This window comes from Nomascus leucogenys, chromosome 6, assembly GCF_006542625.1.
Source record: "Nomascus leucogenys isolate Asia chromosome 6, Asia_NLE_v1, whole genome shotgun sequence".
Lineage (NCBI taxonomy): Eukaryota > Metazoa > Chordata > Mammalia > Primates > Hylobatidae > Nomascus > Nomascus leucogenys.
Window position 1 is genome coordinate 29,566,736 of NC_044386.1, and position 23,376 is coordinate 29,590,111.

At 44.7% G+C, this 23,376-nt stretch overlaps 1 protein-coding gene across 5 annotated transcripts in view; it reads left to right on the top strand.

The window, feature by feature from the left end:
- Positions 1-23,376, top strand: part of PDZD2 (PDZ domain containing 2) — a 470,684-nt gene that overhangs the window by 385,183 nt on the left and 62,125 nt on the right. For all 5 annotated transcript variants that reach the window (XM_030813944.1, XM_030813945.1, XM_030813946.1 and 2 more), the window contains 2 exons: positions 15,378-15,489; positions 22,780-22,925. In XM_030813944.1, the coding sequence (XP_030669804.1) occupies positions 15,378-15,489; positions 22,780-22,925 (258 nt within the window). The remainder of the gene's footprint in view (positions 1-15,377; positions 15,490-22,779; positions 22,926-23,376) is intronic.

A 23,376-nucleotide genomic window follows, 5' to 3' on the forward strand; every position in this document is an offset into this window, starting at 1 on the left:
TTAGTAAATATCTGTGGAATTATCTTTTAAGCTATGAGTAGCAAAAAGGTGGCCTTTGTGTCACCCACTTACCCTTCCTCTTTAGCTCCTGGGGCAGACATCTGGAATTCTTCCTAGCATTCTTCCCGCTGATACCAGATACAACCGCAGTAGCTCATAACATGACCCTGCAGGTGCCTACAACCAAGGCATTGTACGAATCAGTGCTGGATGACGGCCAGCCCGACATCTCCGTCCACACTCAGCACTGTGCTGGGTGCTTTGGGGATACAGAGATGGCAGACCCAATCTTGTTTCTTCTCTTGTGGCATTTTTTATATTCCATAATGAATTATTATTATTTATGTACTTGTCTTTTTCTTTTTTCTTTTTTTTTTGGCGGGGGAGACCCAGTCTCACTGTTGCCCAGGCTGGAGTGTAGTGGCATGATCTCGGCTCACTGCAACCTCTACCTCTCGGGTTCAAGCAATTCTCCTGCCTCAGCCTTCCAAGTAGCTGGAACTACAGGCGCACACCGCCACACCCAGCTATTTTTTTTTTTTTTTTTTTTTTTTTTTTTGTATTTTAGTAGAGATGGAGTTTCACCGTGTTGCCCAGGCTGATCTCGAACTCCTGAGCTCAGGCAGTCCGCCTGCCTCGGCCTCCCAAAGTGCTGGGATTATAGGTATGAGCCCCCGCACCTGGCCATTTCTGTACTTTTCATATTCCCCTTTTCAGCATAATGAATCCTCAAGGAGCCATGTGCAATACTGACCTAGAGAAGAGATCTGATTCCTTCCAGGGATCAGCAGGGGTTCAATGGATGGGTGGCATTTGACTATTCCATAGGAATTCCACAGGAACACCTGCAGAAACTGATGACATTCCGGAACAGAAAAATAACATGTACAGTGGTCCTCAAATAGGAAATTTTGAAGTCTGTCCAGAGAGCTACAAAGTCTATTAAGCAAAATGTTCAGCCCATGCTTCTAGTTTCAGACTGTGGAGTTTTGACTTCTTTTACAAGGAAAGTGACTCACTGATAGCTTTTCAGTTGAGTGACAGGGTCAGAGTTTTTAAGATTACTCAAGCAGTGGGGCAGAGGAGGAGTGGAATTGAAGAAAGGCAGGATGGAGGTGAAGAGATGGATTTGGAGGCCTTTGCTGTACCTAGCCCCATTGAGAGGTAATCAGAGCCTGTGCTGCAGGAGTGATGGTCATGAGGATGGAGGGGCGGGAAGCCATGTGAGTGACAGGGAGTAGGAGGTCACCTGCCAGTCGGGGTGCTGGCTTCTGGGAGCAAGGGCCCCTTGGCATGGAGGGAGAGGATGAAAAGTTTCCTTCCCTTTTTTTTCCTGAAGGCAGGGCTGGCCCTATGCAATATTTTGAATGGGTTTCTATTTGCCTTTGAACCCTTGTGTCATCCCCTCTTGCTCATTTGATGCCGGCTGTCTTTACAGGCCCCCGGAGCCCAGAGCCTTCATCCTGGTCTGAACTCTCCACTGAGGTCCCCACCGTCTCCCCTCCCAGCCAGCCTCTCCTTCCTCCTTCTCCAAGACACGTTCTCTCATTGAACCACCTCCAACAACCCAAAAGACCAAAAAACAAACCAACCTTTTCCATTTTTCCAAGCAGTGTGTTTGTTAGGAAAGCAATCTGACTTAAAACCTATTTAAACAGTGGCAAGTGATCTTGGGACACTTAGCAAAGTATGTACATTTTAAACAGAATCCTTGTTAAAGAGTTTATCTGTATCATTTAAAAATGAAATTTAAAGATAAAATTACACAGAATCCTGGATGACAAGGTTGCTTTTAGAGGAAATACCGTACTAGCTTTTTCCCTAAAATGTCTCTCTCTGTCACTTCCTTCCCTTCCACTTACTAAATCATATTTTCTGAAAATTCTCAAGTCTTCATAATGACTCTGGGTACAGATGGCAGTGGGGAGATGGGTAGGGCTAGAGTATGAACTATTCCTAGACAGTAGCCCCCCTTATCCAGAGTTTTGCTTCCTGCAGTTTCATTTACCCACAGTAAACCTCTATCAGAAAATATAACTCTAGAAACAAACAATTCATAAGTTTTAAATCGTGTGCCATTCTGACCAGAGTGGTGAAATCTCATGCCGTCCTGCTCTGTCCCGCCTGGGACGTGAATCACCCCTTCCTCCAGTTTATCTACACCACCTACACTACCTGCATGTTAGTCACTACGTAGCCAGCTCCATGATCAGATCAACTGTTGTGATACCACGGTTCTTGTGATCAAGCAATTGTATTCTACTTCATGATTGCCCCATAGTGCAAGCAGTGATGCTGGCAATGCAGATATGCCAAAGAGAAGCCATACAGGGCTTCCTTTGGGTGGAAAGGTTCTTGAGGAAGGAAGGAAAAGTCATATGCTGAGGTTGCAAGATCTATGGTTAGAATGAATCTTCTATCCTTGAAACTGTGAAGAAGGAAAAATAATTTTGTGCTAGTTTTGCCATCACCCCTCAAGCCGCAAAAGTTACAGCCACAGTGCATAAGCGCTTAGCTAAGATGGAAAGGGCATTAGATTTGTGGGTGGAAGACGTGAACAGAAACATGTTCCAATTAACGGAGCCGGGTGTGGTGGCTCATCCCTGTAATCCCAGTACTTCGGGAGGCCAAGGCGGGCAGATTACCTGAGGTCAGGAGTTTGAGACCAATATGGCCAACATGGCGAAACCTCGTCTCTACTAAAAATACAAAAATTAGCTGGGTGTGGTGGTGCACTCCTGTTATCCCAGCTACTCAGGAAGCTGAGGCAGGAGAATCGCATGAATCCCGGAGGTGGAGGTTGCAGTGAGCCAAGATTGTGCTATTGAACTCCAGCCTAGGCGACAGAGCAAGACTTCATCTCAAAAAAAAAAAAAAAAAAAAAAGAAACGTGGGGTTTGGCACATATCCCTCATGGAGGGGGGCACTGTTGTAGATGAGGAGTTACAACTGAAGGGCCAGATAATAAGCATTTCAGGCTTTGCTAGCCAAACAGTCTTTGTTTCAACTGCTCACCTCTGCCTTTGTACTTTGAAAGCAGCCATAAACAATAAATAAATGGGCATGGCTGTGTTCCAGTACAACTTGACAAAAACAAGTGCTGGGCCAGATTTGGCGCCCAGGCATGTTTGCTGAGCCCTGCTGTAGGTGATCATTTGGGAGCCTGGAACAGCCTCTCTTTTTGCTCCTTCCTATGGGCTCACCAGCATCTCAGCTTTCCCAACAGATAAGCGCCTGCCCTTAGAAATATGTATCAGCAAAGCCCATGAACTCAACACTATTCCTAGAAAGAAAGGAAGGAAAAAGAAGGAAGGAAAGAAGCAGCAAGGAGCTCACGTTGATCTGGGGAAAGGCAGCGGAAGGCCGGAGAGTGCTGCCTGGAACTTAACAGTGAGCCCTGGCCGGATGCGTGGCTCACATGTGTAATCCCAGCACTTTGGGAGGCTGAGGAGGGCGGATCACCTGAGGTCAGGAGTTCAAGACCAGCCTGACCAACATGGAGAAACCCTGTCTCTACTAAAAATACAAAATTAGCCGGGCGTGGTGGCGCATGCCTGTAATCTCAGCTACATGGGAGGCTGAGGCAGGAGAATCACTTGAACCCGAGAGGTGGAGCTTGTGGTGAACCAAGATTGTGCCGTTGCACTCCAGCCTGGACAACAAGAGTGAAACTCCGTCGCAAAAACAAAAAACAAAAAACAACAACTAGTGAGCCCAAATGTAACCATGATGCTTTTTTTTTTTTTTGAAACAGAGTCTCACTCTTGTCACCTAGGCTGGAGGGCAGTGGCATGATCTTGGCTCACTGCAACCTCCACCTCCCATTTCAAGTGATTCTCTTGCCTCAGCCTCCCTAGTAGCTGGGATTACAGGTGCCCTCCACAACGCCCAGCTAATTTTTGTGTTTTTAGTAGACACAAGATTTCACTATGTTGCCCAGGCTGGTCTCGACCCCTGACCTCAAGTGATCCACCTGCCTCAGTCTCCCAGAGTGCTGGGATTGCAGGCGTGAGCCACCACGCCCAGCCCACGATGTCTTACTTTTCATCTAAAACCTGCCTAAATGGCATGCCCGGTTAAAACAATCTTTTTCTGTTACAATAATCCATGTAAGAGTATGACACATTTTCTAAAAGGTTTGTCTAAAAAAGAGCCTGGTGTGTTTACTGTTGCTGCTGAATTGGATTTGACTCCCCTGCTGTATCAGGGCCCCTTCTGACAATTCACCTCTTGCTTCCTTTCCTGCTAATTGTCCTGTTTACTACAATTTTTTTTTTTTTTTTGGTAACAGTGTCTGGCTCTGTCACCCAGCCTAGAGTGCAGTGGCACGATCTTGGCTCACTACAACCTCCATCTTCGGGGCTCAAGCTATTCTTCCACCTCAGCCTCCCAAGTAGCTGAGACTACAGGCATGTGCCACCACACCTGGCTAGGTTTGTATTTTTTGTAGAGACGGGGTCTTGTCATGTTGCCCAGGCTGGTCTTGAACTCCTGGGCTCAAAGCAATCCGCCCACCTCAGCCTCCCAAAGTGCTGAGATGACAGGCGTGAGCGACTGCGCCCAGCCCTGTTTACTTCTTAGGGCTCTTTTACATGCCTTTCTTTTTTTAACAGCCTTCCACCTCTGCTTTTTACATGTCTTGAGATTTTCCTGTATGCATGTGTATGGGTGCACGTGCACACACACACACACACACACACACACACACACACACACACACACCTGATTTTGTCATTCTGGTGTTTAAAGCATATCATAGTCCTACTTCCAGAAATACGTCCAATGCTATGAATCTGGTAGCCAACCCTGCTGAGAAATGACCCAAGGGTCTACCTTGAGTAGCCAGCCCCCAAATCCGAAGAATAGCTCCAGACCCCATAGTTTTCTCACCCACTAGATCATGGGAGCATGGCAAGAGTGAGAGAGTTCCACTTCCCAGAGAATGGCTGTTATTACCTTACCTCAATTTAAAATCTGTACTAAAGATGAACACATGCATTCTCCTCCTTGACATCCACATCCCCTGTTGTTTTCTTTTTTTGTTGTTTTTTGTTTTTGTTTTTGTTTTTGTTTTGAGACAGAGTCTCGCTCTGTCACCCAGGCTGGAGTGCAGTGGCACGATCTTGGCTCACTGCAGTCTCTGCCTCCTGGGCTCAAGCAGTTCTCCTGCCTCAGCCTCCTGAGTAGCTGGGATTACAGGTGTGTGCCACCACGCCCGGCTGATTTTTTGTATTTTTAGTAGAGACGGGGTTTCACCATGTTGGCCAGGCTGGTCTTGAACTCCTGACCTCAGGTGCTCCACCCGCCTTGGCCTCCCAAAGCGCTGGAATTACAGGCATGAGCCACCATGCCTGGCCCCTCTGTTATTTTCAAAGAGCTGAGAGTTACTAGAGGACACTATCCTCTCTTGGGAACATGATACATACAAACCCACTGCAAGAGGGTCAGTTACGAGCTAATGACTGATTACATTCCTGTGCCCTTAAAGGTGATTACCTCCACTTTCTAAGGAACCAAGAGATCTCTTTAAATTTCAACGCATAAAAATAATCACCATCAATGTGTGTTAAGCCCATTCAAATTGTTTGGGGATGATGAATGGGAGGAAACTGGAAATGGGCTTAGCTAGAACAAGGGCAGTATTAATTCATTTGCAGAGCCACAGCCTGAGCGTCGCAGTGGGCATCAGCTGCAGCTCCCCCCACTCCCAGCTGCATCTGACAACCTCTGATCTATGCACACATGCCCTGCATGTACCAGAGCACGCCCAGGGTTGACGAGTTTGACTTTTTGGTGTTACTGTTTTCCTCTTTAGTTCTGAGTTACTCTCTTGATTGGAAAGCAATGGGTTGAGTATAGCAGTAGATTCCTGTTGTAATTTCTACACGTAACTTGCAGGCTTCTTACTACTTTGTGCTGATTTATTGTTGTCCTGATTCCCGTTTTCTGAATGGTTATTCATTTCCAGCCCAGGCCTCTCTGATGACCATCTGGTTCTCCTTCGGTCAGTCAAACATCTGCCCCAGAGACTTGGAAAATGAGCTTCCTTTGGCAACCTAAAAATAATTTTAGTGTGACTGAAGCCTGAAAGGGAAATCACCGCGTTCCACTGTCCTGTGGATACTGACCGGGGGAATGAGCCAACAGAGCTTCCTGGGGATTTGGAGCTTAGATGTTCTCTGTCACATCTGCAGATTTTTTCTTTTTTTTTTTTTCAAGTCTTGGGAACCATAAAAACGTGGTGAGAACTGGGTGCAACCAGTCCTGAAGTTTTCTTTGGGACTAGGCATGCTTGCACAAAGGAAACGGCTGGAGATAAAAGCCACGCTTTGCATGGTTTGTTTGTAAGGCTACAAGAGCTAGCTGAGAAAGACAGAGGATACTCAGGATTGCGACATGCTGTTAGTCACAGTGTGTTCCAGGAGAGCTCACAGATGCTTTGAAACAGTTACAGGATATTTCTAAGGACTAGACTTTTAGCTTGGACCCAAGAAGCCTGTTTCTTGGGCAATGATGGTTTGCCCCCCACCCCTAGAAGATGAAATTTGCCAGAAACTAAAACTCAGTCCCCATGGTATTTCTCATCTAAAATTATTTCTAGCCACATCGTCTAGTGCAACTTTTCAGAGGTTCTGCAATGATATAAAATGTCAACATAATAATGTTCAAATAAATTAAATGCCCTTGTAAGTCATAATCCAAAGATGTTAAAATCTAAAGTAATTAACATCTCGACTTAAATTTCCTTGACTTTTTGTGTTAAAAAAAACCAAAGCCCTTAATGGCCTCCTTTGATCTCTCCTATCTATTTCTTATTTTGCTCCTTCTATTTTTTTTTTTTTTTTTTTTTTTTTTTTTTTTTTTTTTGAGACAGAGTCTTACTCTTGTTGCCCAGGCTAGAGTGCAGTGGCACAACGTTGGCTCACTGCAACCTCTGCATCCCGGATTCAAGGAATTCTTCTGCCTCAGCCTCCCGAGTAGCTGGGATTATAGACATGCGCCACCACACCCAGCTAATTTTTGTATTTTTAGTAGAGACGGAGTTTCACCAGGTTGGCCAGGCTGGTCTGGAATTCCTGACCTCAAGTGATCCGCCCGCCTTGGCCTCCCAAAGTGCTGGGATTACAGGCGTGAGTCACCGTGCCCAGCTATTATTTTGCTCGTTCTTAGTTAAGGAGATCCTTGGTGCTGGATGCTGGAAAAAGATTGTGTTTTTCAGCATCTGCAGCCTGGGCTGTTTTCCACAGGAACAAATACAGTTTTTTCAAGCTCCAAGAAGACTGAATTCGTTCAACAGCAAGTCTCTCATGTGCTTTACTTATTAGTGATATGCAAATAAAAAAAAGTAAGTGGACCCTCAATAGTATCAAAACATTGTCCCCACGCCCTTGATATTTAGAAAAATGAGCCAAACCCCAGTTCCTAGACAGTTGTCCTAGGCAAGATTTTGTTCTTGGGACCTTATTTAAATTTGCCAAAGGTGGTATCGAGAACTGTAAAAACAAAAAAAAATACCTGAGCTTTTCCACTATAGTTTCGTGGATGCTGGCAGGAGACTTGAGATTCCTGAGTCAGAGACAAATGACTTTTATTACTCACGGCACGGCAACTAGATTTTGGCTTCCCTAATCCCACTTTTTAGGATTTAATCCCAGTTTATTTAGGGCTTTATGTTCACATCATTTCCTCTTCCCCCCGCAAGTCCTGTGGCGGTGACACAGGCTCGGGGGTGTGCACACACAGTGGATTTGCATCACAGCTGAGGATCCCTCACCATAGGCAACCTCAGTCTTTTATGATGGGCTAGAAGCAGACCTGACCAACCTTTGCACCAGAGGAAGGAACCTGTCCGTTCCTCCTGAGACACTATCTAACTTTCAAGGCTGTTCACTCTACAAACATCTCTGGAAAGACAGATAATTCCATGTAACAACAGCCTCTGTCTCTGTTTGCAAGCCATGCAGAAATGCGAGAGACCCAGGGAGAATTACCTCCCAATAGGGCAGACCAGAGAGACTCAGTAATATCAAGTAAAGGCAGGTTGATGAGGAAAAGATTCTTGGCTTCTCTTAAAGATGCCAGTCAGTCTGACGGTTGCCTGGAGTTCACGACCGTGAACTTAGACCCAATTGGCAGGAATCTTCCTCCCAACTGGAGTTGGAGGGAAATCAACCCGGTCCTACTTCAAGTGCTTTCTGTGTGTATTCAGTAGCTTCTTGATTGGCATTTTCACTTTGACATAAAAGTAAAGGGCTTCGTGGCGTACTGCACTGGGTGTGGATGGTGCCTCTGATGGAGCTCTACCTTCTTAACAGCAGGAATGTTCAGTCACTCCTGGGCCACATTTTCCATTTCCACTGCCTCTTGGCATGGAAGTGCTTAGACTGAAGAAAGCTTCATCTCTCCTTCCACATCTGTTCAGCTGGAAAAACACCCTCCGCAGATTGATGATCCAGACCTTCTGTTGATGATTCTAGAGCTTGTGCCCCTAATGAGCTAGTAAGGGCTAATATTTCCGCTGCCTGTTCCTTGGGATTAGTTTTTTCTCAGGTTTTGAGTGTCCCAGGGATCACGTGGCGTTTCTTTCTCCTACATATTTTGGGGCAGTAATTGGATATGTCTGTAGTGATTCATATCCTTCCCCTTTGGGGAAAACTCACTTGAGTTTCCTTTTTACCTGCTGCTTAAATTAGTTCCATTTCTTCTTTATAGGCTTGCGTGCTGAATTTGGGTGCTTTTTAAAAAGTATTTCTACTGTTTCTTTGCTTTCTGACTCAGACCTTTTTTCCTAACATACTAATCTAGATAATATCATACAGGGTCCATCACTGTGAAAGAGATGAAATCAATCAATGACTCTTCTATTTAGTGAAATATCCATTGTTCAAATGCATGCTAACCACCACTGGCTCTGCGTTAGCTAATTCCACCTAGGAAATGTTCTCCTATCAGACCAGCATCAAGTTCTGGCCTATTCTCCTCCCGCCAGGCCCCGCCCCCTTGGTATTTCTCTTATTTACTCCCTTTAGAGTCCCTCATTTCATGCATTTCTCAGCCCACTTTCATCAGAGCAATGACCGATAACTGTGTTCCTTTAGAATTTACTGAGGATTTTTTTCATTCTTCTCGGTCTTCCTTGCAGTTTTGCCTTTAAATCTGTCCACATATGCTGATCTCTCTTGGGAGAGCTGTCCCAAATCATCCTTCTAAATCTCTTCTCTGCAGTCTTAAAATCATTTCTCTCATGTTTTCTGGGCCTGGAATTCCACTCTCTTCCCTGTGGTTTTGACTCTTAGGTAGCTTTCTTCAGGTCCCAGTCACGCCCCCTAATTTAGGAATAAGATAGCATCTCCCTACTTTTGTGACACCCTCTTTAAGATAGGAACCGTCAAGAGTCTTTTCCATACATCACTGTGCTCTGGGACTTCACAATCCCAGTTACTCATCGGACTGTGGAGTCTGTTGTCTAAGATCTCCTCTTTTAAGGAAGCATCCCTTTTTCTCCAGTTAGTCATCATGTATTTATTTTGTCTTTTCCACTGCTCCTATTCTGATCAGAGGACAAGAGCATGTTTTCAAATCCTCCTTGTTCTTGTGCGCAAACATGATTTCTAAAAACTGAGCATTTCAGGCACGTGCCTTTAAAAATGCCTTCTTAGCTGTGAGTTTTGCAGTAATTTTATTAAAGAGCTTTTTTTCCTCATCTTCAAAGAAGATGGCGTGTCTTTGGAATTCTGTTGGTTTTTCTTTAGTTTTTAATGAAATCTGCCACCTTCCCATAGGTATGGAGTTGAAATGTATATCTCTACAGTCTAGAGCTGCAATCTATGTAATCATCAAATCTGAGGCACCCTGAGACTTGGAAGAAAGCTTGGGCCTTTTTTTTTTTTAATTTCAACTAAACATTACCTGTATTCTTATGATACACATTAGGTACTCTACAGTGAATTCTTTTTTAATCCTCATGATAACCCTATAAGACAATTGCAAGGTAATTTTAACCCTTTTAACATAAATACAATTGTTCCTATTTCACATAATGAAAAACTGCCTTGGATATCAATGATCAATATGTTACAGGCACAATCCATGCTGGATTGTGTTACAGCAGCCTATGGCACATGTAAATTGCATTATACTCTGCATACACCTCCTGTGCTTATAGTTTATACATTGATCAGAACAAGTTTCCATAAATCGCTGATTAAAATATGTATACTTTGAATAGGGAGCAACATGACAGTCTCCCTTATTTGTTGGCTGGTGGGCTACTCAGGTGCAGCTGAGCAGCTTTCATTTCTTCTCTTCTTCATTTCTGAAGTAAACGTGGGGGAGAGCAGGAAGAACTGGGAAGTCGCAGCTTAGTTCCACGTCCAGTTCCACTGGAGGCTGGTTCCGTTGGCCCAGGGCAGTGGTGAATTCCAGAGGCCCAGGCCCTGTTCCTCGTCCATGAGCCTGGTCTCTGTGTTCTTTGTTAGCTTTCCTGTTGATTCTGATGCACCTCCAAGTTTCCCTAGGTCATTCTCAGCCCCTGAGAATCTGCCTCGGAATCAGACCTGTGTAAATCAGTGGCCACGTCAGTCACTTTCACTCTCTCGGTCGTTTCTTGGGCCACTGCTTCCGCCTTCATGCCCACTTCCAGAGCTCCTCTTTTGGCAACTGCTGAGCTTTGGGGGAGTTCTCTGTGTGAACATTCAGCCTTCTCCAATCCACACTTAGGATTCAGCTTTCTCAAGTCAGATTCACTGCCACATGGTCGTCAGCTTGCTGGTTTCCAGAATTTGTTGCTTTTGTCTTCTGTTTTCTTTATCCTTGTGAATTATGTCTGTCTTTTCCTAAAAAAATATTTTCCCTGTCATGTTAGTGTGGTTTCAAAGGGAAATCAGGAGAAATCTGCCACCTTTAGTCAGAAACCTATGTTATTTAATTCCCAAATGCAGGCCCATTTTTCAGATGAGGACATTGACGTTCAAAGAGGTTGACTGACGTGCCTAAATTGCAGTAAAACAGTATAATCAGGATTTGTGCCCAGGTAGCTGGCCGGATTCTCAACCACTCTGCCCCACTACCTCTCTACAAAATCAAATGCTAAAGATGCTTCTTCGTTGAGTGCTGTGTATGTTACAGGTGTGGAAAATGATGCAAACAGGAAGGCTCTAACGTGGAAATTGGCAAATTCTATGAGACTCCATTAATATAATGGGATTGTTTTGTGCTACACTTGATGTTAGCCAAGAGGCCGAGAAGCAATAATGGCATTGTTTTGTAACACATGAATTAGAAACTGCTCATGAATAATAGATTTTATCAACTGTTTCGCTGAACTGAAGGCCTTCCAGGAGAACATTTTGCAAATTTCGTTTCAGAACGGCTAAAATGACATCATTTCCAGAACAGTTTGCTCTGTGCATTGGGAACAAAACCACACGCAGAAAAGGGACTCTCTTAGAGTGTGGACATTTTCAGACAATAGTCAAAGTGTAATCAAAATTGCATTTTATATTGCTACTTCCTGACATAATCTGGAATGAATGTGTCTAAGCAACCCACTTCCTGTTCAGTGAGTTACAAGTCATCTAATATCACAACAAACTCAACGAAAAAACAGTTTTTTGTTATAAGAGGAAACAGTTCCTTTTAATTCATTCCCCACTGCTAACCCTTTCAGTGGGTTCTGAAATAAGATGTCACTCCTTCCTTGCTCAACAGCAAGAGCTCTCTGCTTGCAACTCTTTGAGATATCTCTAGGTCCATTCTTACTGGTTCTAGCTACAGGCATTAGGTAGCCACATACACCATCTCTCTCTCTCTTTTTTTTTTTTTTTTTTTTGAGACAGAGTGTCACTCTTTTGCCCAGGCTGGAATGCAGTGGCGCGATCTCGGTTCACTGCAACCTCTGCCTCCTGGATTCAAGCAATTCTCCTTCCTCAGCCTCCCAAGTAGCTTGGACTACAGGCGCTCACCACCACATCTGGCTAATTTTTGTATTTTAGTAGAGATGGGGTTTTGCCATGTTGGCCAGGCTGGTCTCGAACTCCTGGCCTCAAGAGATCTGCCCGCCTCAGCCTTCCAGAATGCTGGGATTACAGGTGTGAACCACCACCTCTGGCTCACATATACCATCTTTAGCATAAGATTTCTTTGGCATAAAAAACCTACTGGCATTTTGTAGATCATAGAAACTCAATCTGTCTGTCATGACCGGAAGCCTTTCAGGCAGGCTCCTTTCCTTCTCAGGTACTCGTAAGTGCTTGTATCATCTCCAAAATGTCTCTGATCCTATGAAAACCTGGGTCTGTGTTGGGAAAATAAAGGAGAAGACAGATGGAGAAGACAGATGGAGAAAACTTCCTAAGTCCAGAAACAATAGGCTGGCATGGTTTTCCTCGCTTGGCATGAACATCTCAGATAGACTTTCCAACATTTGGGACCTTGGCCACTGTGTAATAAGCTACCCATTTAGTAGGCACCAAAGGCGGTAATGTCTTGCAAGCCAGGGAATCCCTTACTCTGAAGGTCGATAGCCTGGGTCAGGTGGTATTATCAGAAGGAACCAGGATTTTTTTTTTTTTTTTTGACACAGAGTCTTGCTCTGTCACCCAGGCTGGAGTGCAGTGGCACAATCTCAGCTCGCTGGAACCTCTGCCTCCCAGGCTCAAGCGATTCTTGTGCCTCAGCCTTCAGAGTAGCTGGGATTACAGGCACGTGCCACCATGCACAGCTAATTTTTGTGTTCTTAGTAGAAATGGGGTTTCACCATGTTGGCCGGGCTGGTCTTGAACTCCTGGCCTCAAGTGATCCACCCGTCTCCGCTTCCCAAAGTACTGGGATTACAGGCATGAGCCATCGCGCCCAGCTGGAACCAGGAATTTAACTTACTCTCTGGTAATTGCTGTTCACAATCTGGAGACAGTATGGAAAGAACCTGGAGACAGGTTCTTTGCATAAAGTTTTTAAGTCAAGCAAAGGGGAGGCTCTAAGGCTTTTCTCTGGATTCTTCCATTTGTATGTGGCCCAGAGCTCAGGATGTCTCAGAGACGGCTCTTTCTTCTCTGTGTACATATTGATGTCAGGATTTGGGGCTGGGAAAGACATCCCTCCAGGGAATCTCTAAAATCACCCTCAAGATTCTGTTCCTGCTTTTTCTTCATAATTTAAACCTGGACACCTGCCAGTTCCTGATAAGGTAAAATGAATGCAACAGATTTATGACCTTTGTTTTACATGTCAGAATTAATTTGTTTTCTCAATGCCCCTTTCTCAACTTTGCCTACGTTGCCTCGTTCTCAGACCTTTTTATTCCTCTTTCTAACCCAGAAAGATACTTGAACTTGAGGAGGAAGAGGGAATCTTCCAAACTTCATATATTGTATACAGAATTTGTATATAAACAATTACTTCTTAAAAGAGATTGCCTACGTAATTACCCTAACTTCTTACTTTATATCTTTTTATATATTGAATTTTTTTTTCTTTTTTGAGATGGAGTCTAGCTCTGTCACCTAGGATGGAGTGCAGTGGCGTGATCTCAGCTCACCGCAACCTCCGCCTCCCAGGTTCAAGTGATTCTTCAGCCTTAGCCTCCCAAGTAGCTGGAATTATAGGTGTGTGCTACCACGCCTGGCTAGTTTTTGTATTTTTAGTAAAGACAGGGTTTCACCATGTTGACTAGGCTGGTCTTGAACTCCTGACCTCAGGTGAATTTTTTTTTAAGAGAAAGAAAGGGTCTTGCTATGTTGCCCAGGCTGTTGATCTTGACCTCCTGGGCTCATGTGATCCTCCTGCATCAGCCTCCTGAATAGCTGGGACTACAGGCACCTACCACTGTACCCAGCTATATACTGAATTTAATATACAATTTATAACTTTCATTACCTGTTAATTTGAGGGTGAGAAGTGGCACTATAATTACATCACCTTTTGATAACTGGTAAGAGAAAATGCAAATGAAGAAGCTTTTGAATACATACAAAAAGCACTTTAAGTAGGACCAGGTTGATTTCTCCCAACCCCAACTGGGAGGAAGATTCCTGCCAGTTGAGTTTAACTTCATAGTCATGAACTCCAGACAACTGTCAGGCTGAATGGCATCTTTAAGAGAAGCCAGGAATCTTTTCATCATCAACCTTTGTTTTTTTTTCGTTTTGTTTTGTTTTGTTTGTTTGTTTTGAGACAGAGTCTCGCTCTGTCGCCCAGTCTGGAGTGCAGTGGCGTGATCTCGGCTCACTGCAACCTCCGCCTCACGAGTTCAATCAGTTCTCCTGCCTCAGCCTCTCGAGTAGCTGGGAGTACAGGCACCCGCCACCATGCCCGGCTAATTTCACGCCCGGCTAATTTTTTGTATTTTTAGTAGAGATGGGGTTTCACTGTGTTAGCCAGGATGGTCTCGATCTCCTGACCTCGTGATCTGCCCACCTGTGCCTCCGGGCATGAGCCACCATGCCCGGCCTCATCCACCTTTCTTTACTTGATACCTTATATGCCTTTTTAAGTATGTATATCTTCCTTAGCGAGAATATTACCTATTTTAATATAAGACTGTTTTCCTCTAGAACCTCAGAGGAAAATAAAATTTCAAATGAGAAGGTTTATTGTTTGATGTATCTCAAAAGTCTTGTACATGTAAATTTACCCCACAATATTTTATAAACACTCTGAAGTGCACGTGTCTCATTTTCTTCTCTAGTAAATAGGGGTTTTGTTTTGTTTTTAGCATGTTGGGTTTCTCTAGGATGGAGGACCCAGTGAGCCTTGGGATCAGACTTTGTGCATCACCTCCTGGGGTCACACAACTTCCAGATGTGTGGGCTGACCTCACGTCGACGCCTCCAGGGTGCCTGGGCTGAGCTTGATTCCAGGAGCCGTCCGATCAATACTCAGGAGCGTAGCACACAGAACATTTGGTTGACTAAGATGTACAGCTGCCACAATACCAAATTTTTACTGTATTTTAGAAACCTTAGAACTGGGTTTGAATTTCTGGTTTAATATTTGTTGCAACTTGCATTGTAGGGAAAAAGCACTGGCCCACAGGTCAAGAGACCTGGGCTTGCATTGTAGCTTTGTAGTTGACCACTGGGGGACCACCTGGGTCACTGAGCAACAAGTGTCCTCAGCTGTAGGATGGAAGATGAAGTGGCCCTGGGGGCCCTGGTTCCATGCTGGGTGGTGAGACGCGTGCTGAGGAGGAATTGGCCAATGCAAGGCGTTGTGAATGCAGCATATCTGAAGGGCTGTGCTTTGATCCCGTGATCCTTCTTCTCACATAACACCTGTATTGCTGCTCCTTGAGCCTTGAGATAACATTGTGGAGGGGGACAGCATAAGTCATGGCAGGGCTGGGCTCTCCCATCAGCTCTGTGCTTTCTGCATTTCAGATGCCTGGGACAGATGAACCCCAAGATGTGTGTGGTGCTGAGGAATCCAAGGGGAACTTGGAAAGTCCCAAACAGGGCAGCAATAAAATCAAGCTCAAGAGTCGTCTTTCAGGTAGGTGGGGGATCTACCTGATGCAGCCTGCCTAAGATGAGTTTTCAGCCTCAGGAGCGGGGAGATGAAGCCATTGCCGGGATGAGCTCCTGTCTTCCTTAAAACCTCAAAATTGTTTTTTCCTTAGATGGTACATACCCCAGGCATAACAACTGCATTTAGCCCCCTGCGTATGTGAATTTCATTTTTTTTTGAGTCACAACAAAGTGAATGTCAGCATTTCTGTGTGTCTTTGTGTCCTGAAACATAACTGTCTTATGTTTGGTTCATTTACTTCGATCAGATTTCACATGATCCTTTCAATGTGGCGTTAATATCAAATCTGCATTTCAACTAAGCAGGAAAAAGGATGGAGTTGCAGCTTTTGGAGCAAATAGACTCTATATCTCCTGGGCATTTCCTTACGGCAGCTGGCCTGGGCCCAGAGAGAGAAAGTCAGCATTGAAAGCAATGGCTCTGTGCAGGAGGCACCTTAGAACTTTCGTATATCATTATGATCATTATGAAAGGCACTTTTTTTTTTTTTTTTTTTTTCCTGAGATGGAGTCTTGCTCTGTCACCCAGGCTGGAGTGCAGTGGCGCGATCTTGGCTCACTACAACCTCCGCCTCCCGGGTTCAAGCAATTCTCCTGCCTCAACCTCCCCAGTAGCTGGGATTACAAGCGCCCGCCACTGTGCCTGGCTAATTTTTTTTGCATTTTTAGTGGAGACAAGATTCCACCACGTTGGCCAGGCTGGTCTTGAACTCCTGACCTCGTGATCCACCCGCCTCGGCTTCCCAAAGTGCTGGGATTACAGGCGTGAGCCACCGTGCCCGGCAAAAGGCAATTTTTAGGCACACGATGGGTCTTTACCTCCATTAAAAAAAAAAAAAGTAAAAATTGTATTTTATGGCTGTGTTGGTATAAAGATACAACTGGAGGCCGGGCGCAGTAGCTCACACCTGTAATCCCAACACTTTGGGAGGCCGAGGCAGGCAGATCATGAGGTCAGGAGATCAAGACCATCCTGGCTAACATGGTGAAACCCCGTCTCTACTAAAATACAACAACAAAAAAAAATTAGCGAGGTGTGGTGGCGTACGCCTGTATTCCCAGCTACTTGGGAGGCTGAGGCAGGGGAATCACTTGAACCTAGGAGGCTGAGGTTGCAGTGAGGCCAGATCATACCCCTGTACTCCAGCCTGGCAACAGAGCAAGACTCCTCTAAAAAAAAAAAAAAAAAAAACAAAAAAAAGATACAGCTGGATTCATTAGTGTCTATTCATTACTATTATGTTTATTTTTTTTCTGCTTATTTAAAAGGAAACACTTTTGTGGGTCCCTGAAGGTGGCATGGGCCCTCAGCACTGTGCCTGCTGGCTTAGTGGGAAAGTCAGCCGTGGCTCCCCCTACAACAGTCATCTGGTATGGCAGGAAAAGCAAGAGTTTTGACGCCTGGCAGAACTAGGTTTAGCCCTCAGCTCCTGAGTTACCTTGTGACCGTAGGCTAAGGATTTAATCTCCCTGAACTTCCGCTCCCTCACCTGAAAAAAACAGGAGAGCACCCTGACTTTGGAAGGCCGAGCAGATTTTTAAGAAATGCACATTAAAGCATTTAGCACAATGTGTAGTATGTTAATGTCCAAAAAACATTCGCGTCCCCTTCCGGCCACCCAGGTGGGTGGAGAGGGCATGCCCACACTGCTCCAAGTCTATTCTCAGAAAGATGGCAGGTATAAGATGGTGAAATACCTCTTTTTAAAAAAACATCCATGGCCAGGCGCAGTGGCTCACGCCTGTAATCCCAGCACTTTGGGAGGCCGAGGTGGGCGGATCACGAGGTCAGGAGATCGAGACCATCCTGGCTAACATGGTAAAACCCTGTCTCTGCTAAAAATACAAAAACAAAAAAAATTAGCCGGGCATGGTGGCGGGCGCCTATAGTCCCAGCTACTCGGGAGGCTGAGGCAGGAAAATGGCGTGAACCCGGGAGGCAGAGCTTGCAGTGAGCCAAGATCACACCACTGCACTCCAGCCTGGGCGACAGAGCGAGACTCCGTCTCAAAAAAAAAAAAAAAAAAGAAACATCCGGCCGGGCATGGTGGCTCACGCCTGTAATCCCAGCACTTTGGGAGGCCGAGGCAGGTGGATCACCTGAGGTCGGGAGTTTGAGACGAGCCTGGTCAACATGGCAAAACCCCATCTCTACTAAAAATACAAAAAAAAAAAAAAAAAAAAAAAAAATTAGTTGGGCGTGGTGGCATGTGCCTGTAATCCCAGCTACTCGGGAACCTGAGGCAGGAGAATCACTTGAACCCGGGAGGCAGAGGTTGCAGTGAACCAAGATTGCGCCACTGCTTTCCAGCCTGGGCAACAGAGCCAGACTCCACCTTAAAAAGAAAAAGAAAAAAAAGAATGCGATTGACAGAATGAGTTATTTTGTGCTCATGACTCAGAATAATTAGGCCGTGTTACACTTGAACAAGTGTTACAACATGGATTGGGGACCGAAAGGAGTGGTGATGACCAGAGGCTGATAAGGAGAAGTCTGAAGGGAGCCGGTGACCAGCCCGTTCCAGCCCTGAGGAAGAACAAAGAGAAAGTCATTTAAGGCCTTTGTGTTTGGGGCGAGGGTGTCACAAGGGCACAGAGGAGGCCTTCCTGTCCTCCGTCTTGGCAGAGTTGTTCAGGACCTTATAAACGGGTTCCCAGGGAGGTGCCCAGAGCTCTGAGGAAATACAGGGGCCTCTGAAACCAGGGAGGTCACATTCCTCATTTTATGGATGAGACCGGAGAAGTTCAGAGAAATCCCAAAGGTCACTCAGTCAATGCCAGGAAAAGGATCTGCCTCCCAGACAAAATTCTCCTTCCCTGCCCTTTGGCTTCTGGGGAATCTTGAAAAGAATTCTATTTCGGGGAATCTTGAGAAGAATTCTGTTCCCCTATCTGGGGCTTTATCAATACAGATATGGAGAGGGGGAGCTGGAGGGCCTCCCAGGTGTGTGATACTCTGATTCTGCTCCTACTACTTAATTCAGAACAAGTGGCATATTTGGCTAAGTAGTTATTCCAGGGCTGGCCACTGTTTGCCACAAATGGATGCCACCCTCTCCTCCTGTGTCCTTCCCAGACATTCAAGGCCACAACAAGGAAACGTAGCATGGAGGAGGAAGCATATGCAGGAATCCAGCAGAACTGGGTTGGTTCCCACATCCACCACCTCTGGTTACATGACCTGGGTCAGGTGACTTTCTTGGATCTCAGTTTCTTTATCCATAAAATGAGGATTATGTTATATATTTATTTTGCCAATAAACGTGAGTGCCTTCTAGGTGCTGTGCCTTGTTGAAAGGTTGCTTTGGAAGAATGCATATGGCACTACCACTCCATGGTGTGGCAGCAAAAAGCCCTCGCCATGAGGCAGCTGCCACTATTATTACCACTGTTATTTTCTTTTTCTTTTTCTTTTTGAGATGGAATTTTGTTCTTGTCTCCCAGGCTGGAGTGCGGTGGTGTGATCTCAGCTCACCACAACCTCCGCCTCCCAGGTACAAGTGATTCTCGCGCCTCAGCCTCTCGAGTAGCTGAGACTACACGTGCATGCTGCCACGCCTGGCTAGTTTTGTATTTTTAGTAGAGACGGGGTTTCACCACGTTGGCCAGGCTGGTCTCGAACTCCTGACCTAAAGTGATCCACCTGCCTTGGCCTCCCAAAGTGCTGGGATATCAGATGTGAGACACCGTGCATGACCTAACCACTCTCATCATTAATATTATGTTCATTGTCATTTTTATTTTCATACTTATTGTTCTCCTTCCGTCTCAAGAGAGGAAGAATGGGTTTGAACGGGTTCAGACAGGAAGGCCTTCTAGGCTGGGCATGGTGGCTCACTCCTATAATCCCAGCACTTTGGGAGGCTGAGGTGGGCAGATCACCTGAGGTCAGGAGTTCGAGACTAGCCTGGCCAACATGGTGAAACCCCACCGCTACGTAGTAAAAATACAAAAATTAGCTGGGCGTGGTGGCGGATACCTGTAATTCCAGCTACATGGGAGGCTGAGGCAGGAGAATCGCTCAAACCCAGGAAGCGGAGGTTTCAGTGAGCTGATACCGCGCCACTGTGCTCCAGCCTGGGCAACAAGAGCAAAACTCCATCTTAAAAAAAAAAACAGAAGGCCTTCTAAAGAACTTATAGTCCCAGTGGGAGGTAGCACACATGTACACACAGTGATGGGCACCATGAGGCACACACAAGAGGTACAGCGAGTGGAAGTCTGTCTGGGTCTCAAGGATGCAAGATAAAGGAGGGGCAGTATGCTGGGGGAATTTGGTAGACTGGAAGTGGGGGACAGTGGTCTAGACTTAGGACAAAATGAATGAGAGATGTTTAGGGATAATGGGGAAAAAATTAATTCAATGAGTTTTTGGCAGCTGTTTTTCCTCCCCAGCCACTTGAAAAAGCCAGGAGAATCTGACAGTCGCAATGCTTCAGTCCAACAGAGTTTGTCAGAGTCATTAGGGGAACGGACATAGCAGAATTTTTGGGTGGGAGATGATGGTGCAGGGAAAGTTGGGTAAAACTTCACGTGATATTTATATGCCCCACAGTTTTGGAAAGAAGAGGACAGATCTCTCCTTTGACAATCATCAGGCTAGATCAGCGAACAGAGTGGATAGTGGAAGATAAGTCTGGAAAAGTAATTTAGAGACACATTAAAGAGGCTTAAGCAATTGGGCTTTGATTCAGTGCTGTGAAATATGTTCATTCTAAAGATATTTACATGCAGATTTTTAATGTGATCAGCTCTTAATTTGTCCTGTAAACTTGGATATTTAGTTCATGTTTTCTTAAAATGAATCACTCTGGTATCTACATATCAGCATATTATCTATAGATGTTACTGTATGTGGTTTCTCTTCTGTTGATGACAAGTGCCTCCCTGTCAGCTCAAAAGGAATTTTCTACTAATAAATCTTTTTCAGATGAGTAAGCATGCCAAGAGAGATTAATCTGGTCCTGAGTTAGTATTAAGTCATGAATTATTAAAGAGCTCCTGTAGAGGTTCCAACTCTTTCCACTAAGGTTTTGCCCAGACTGGCTCCAAAATGGCTAAAGCAACATCATCTCTCATTTCATGGAACATTTTTCTGATATTCTAACCTGGGTTTTCCTTACTTCATACCCCTTTTTTGTTAGCAGAGTTTCCTTTTAATTTTGGTACTTTCAGTTTATCTATGTTAATATCTTAGATTTGTGATCTTTTTTTTTTTTCCAAGACAGACTCTTGCTCTGTTGTCCAGGCTGGAGTGCAGTGGGGTGATCTCAACTCACTGCAACCTCCCCCTCCTGGATTCAAGCGATTCTCATGCCTCAGCCTCCCGAGTAGCTGGGACTACAGGCACATGCCACCACGCCCAGCTATTTTTTTTGCATTTTTAGTAGAGATGGGGTTTCACCATGTTGGCCAGGCTGGTCTTGAACTCCCAACTTCAGGTGATCTACCTGCCTTGGCCTCCCAAAATGCTGGGATTATAGGCATGAGCCACTGCGCCTGGCCCATTTGTTCAAATTTTTAATGTAACTTGAATAAGGGTCTTTTGTGGGATCTATGGATTGTAAATATCTTCTCCATGTCTATGCTTTGCCTTTTCACTGTCTTAATGTATATTTTTAAAAAACAGTTCAAAATTGTAATGTAGTACAGTATGTCCTTTTTAAAAACTTTATGGTTTGTAATTTTGTGTTCTTTTAAAGATACTTCTATAGTAACAATTTAGGCTGGGTGCGGTGGCTCATGCCTGTATTCCCAGCACTTTGAGAGGCTGAGGCGGGCGGATCGCCTGAGCTCAGGAGTTCGAGACTGCACTGGGCAACATGGTGAAACCCTATCTCTACTAAAACACAAAAAATTAGCTGGGTGTGGTGGGGCGCACCTGTACTCCCAGCTACTCAGGAGGCTGAGGCAGAGAATTGCTTGAACCCGTGAGGCCGAGGTTGCAGTGACCTGAGATCGCATCCTGCACTTCAGCTTGGGTTACACAGTGAGAGATTGTCTCAAGAAAACAAAAAACAAAAACAAAACTTCTATAGTAATAATTTTAAAGACTTTATCAATACCTAGTCTATATTATGTTATTTTAAAATAATTTAAGGGACTTTAATCTTAAATGATATATCAACTACATATGAATACAGCTATAATCATATTACAATGTTTATATGATATACAATACCTATCTGTATGTGTGTGTACATGTGTATACATACGTGTTTGTGTGTATATACAGATTCTTCATATATCAAGTTCATCACCTAGACTAGGTAATGTTTCAACAAAGACCATTTGTGGCCCACAAAGCCTAAAAATGTGGTAAAAAGCTTGCCAACTCTTTACCAAAAAAAGTGAACATACCAAAAAATGTTGCCAAAAATCTTTGCTGACCCTTGTTCTAGATCTAAAACTGGAGACACAAGCCAAATGTCCACCAACAATAGGATGGATAAGTAAATTGTGGTATGTTTAGACAACAGAATGTGTTTAGACAATGGAATAGCCTACAGAATGGGGATGAACAGGCTATTGGCATACAATACCGTGGTTGAATCTCATAAACAAATGCTAAGAACAGGAGCCAGACAAAAAGTATGTATTGTGTGTATTCATTGATGTAAAATTAAAAAACAGATAAAAGTAATCTGTAATGTTAAAAGCTGGGATAATGGTTACCCTTGGGTGAAGGATGGTTAGTAGCATAAAGGGTGTTTTTGAGGTTCTGGTTAATATTCTGCTTCTTGATCTAGGTTTTGGTTATGGGTATATGAAATTTCATTGAACTGTACACTTATGATTTGTGCACATTTCTGTAAGTTGTTATACTTTAATTAAAAGTTTATTTTAAAAGTTGTGCCTACTTGGAAAAAAAGCATCTGCACCAACAATGAAACTGTACCAATCACAAAATGATATTCCTCCATCATCAGGAAATCATCTAATAGCCTTCTCACTATTCCCTTATCCACCAGAGCTACATCTTATTTGGAACACACATTTACACTGCCCCTCATCTAATCTGGTCATTTCAAAAACTGGCAGTTTTTTCGTAGCCTGACAATAAAGGCTTCAGCACGTAACTAGCTTATGCAGATATTGCTGTTAGGTTGGGCTAGGCTCTGTGCTTTGAGTGTATGGGACGCTAGGCCTTCTCAAAACCATGAAGGTGGGTGTAAATACGAGTTTATGCCTCTGGATGTGCTTACGATTCTTTTTGTCCCATATCAAACTGTGTTTTCTCCTCTTTTTTCTCAAGGGGGCGTACACCGCCTCGAGTCAGTTGAAGAATATAACGAGCTGATGGTGCGGAATGGGGACCCCCGGATCCGGATGTTGGAGGTCTCCCGAGATGGCCGGAAACACTCCCTCCCACAGCTGCTGGACTCTTCCAGTGCCTCACAGGTCCGACCAGGGCTGTGGATCTTTCAAAGACCATAAGGGCTTCCATGTTAAGAAGAACTGCCCATCCATGCAGGCCAGGAGTATCTGGGGCTAGAGAAATGGGATAGAGAGAGACAGTAGACAAAGTGAGGTCTACCCAGAGAGGCTACAAGGAAGTCAGCCTAATACTTGAAAATAGTTGGGGGGAAAATCCCTTATTGGATCTCAAAATCTTCATCTCCTTCCTACTGTGTGTTTTGGAACAGAGAGTTGCTTTCAATTGGCAGGAGACGATGGCGTCTCATAGTCTGTGGTGAACCAGCATTGCTTGATTAATAGGAGCAGTCTGTGTCAGTGTAACAACCATGTGGGTGGGTGTGGGCACATGTATGAGAGAGGGAGTGTGCGTGTGTGCCTGTACATGCATCCATGGCTCACCTGGAGTCCTACCTGTTACACAGTAATGACTCAA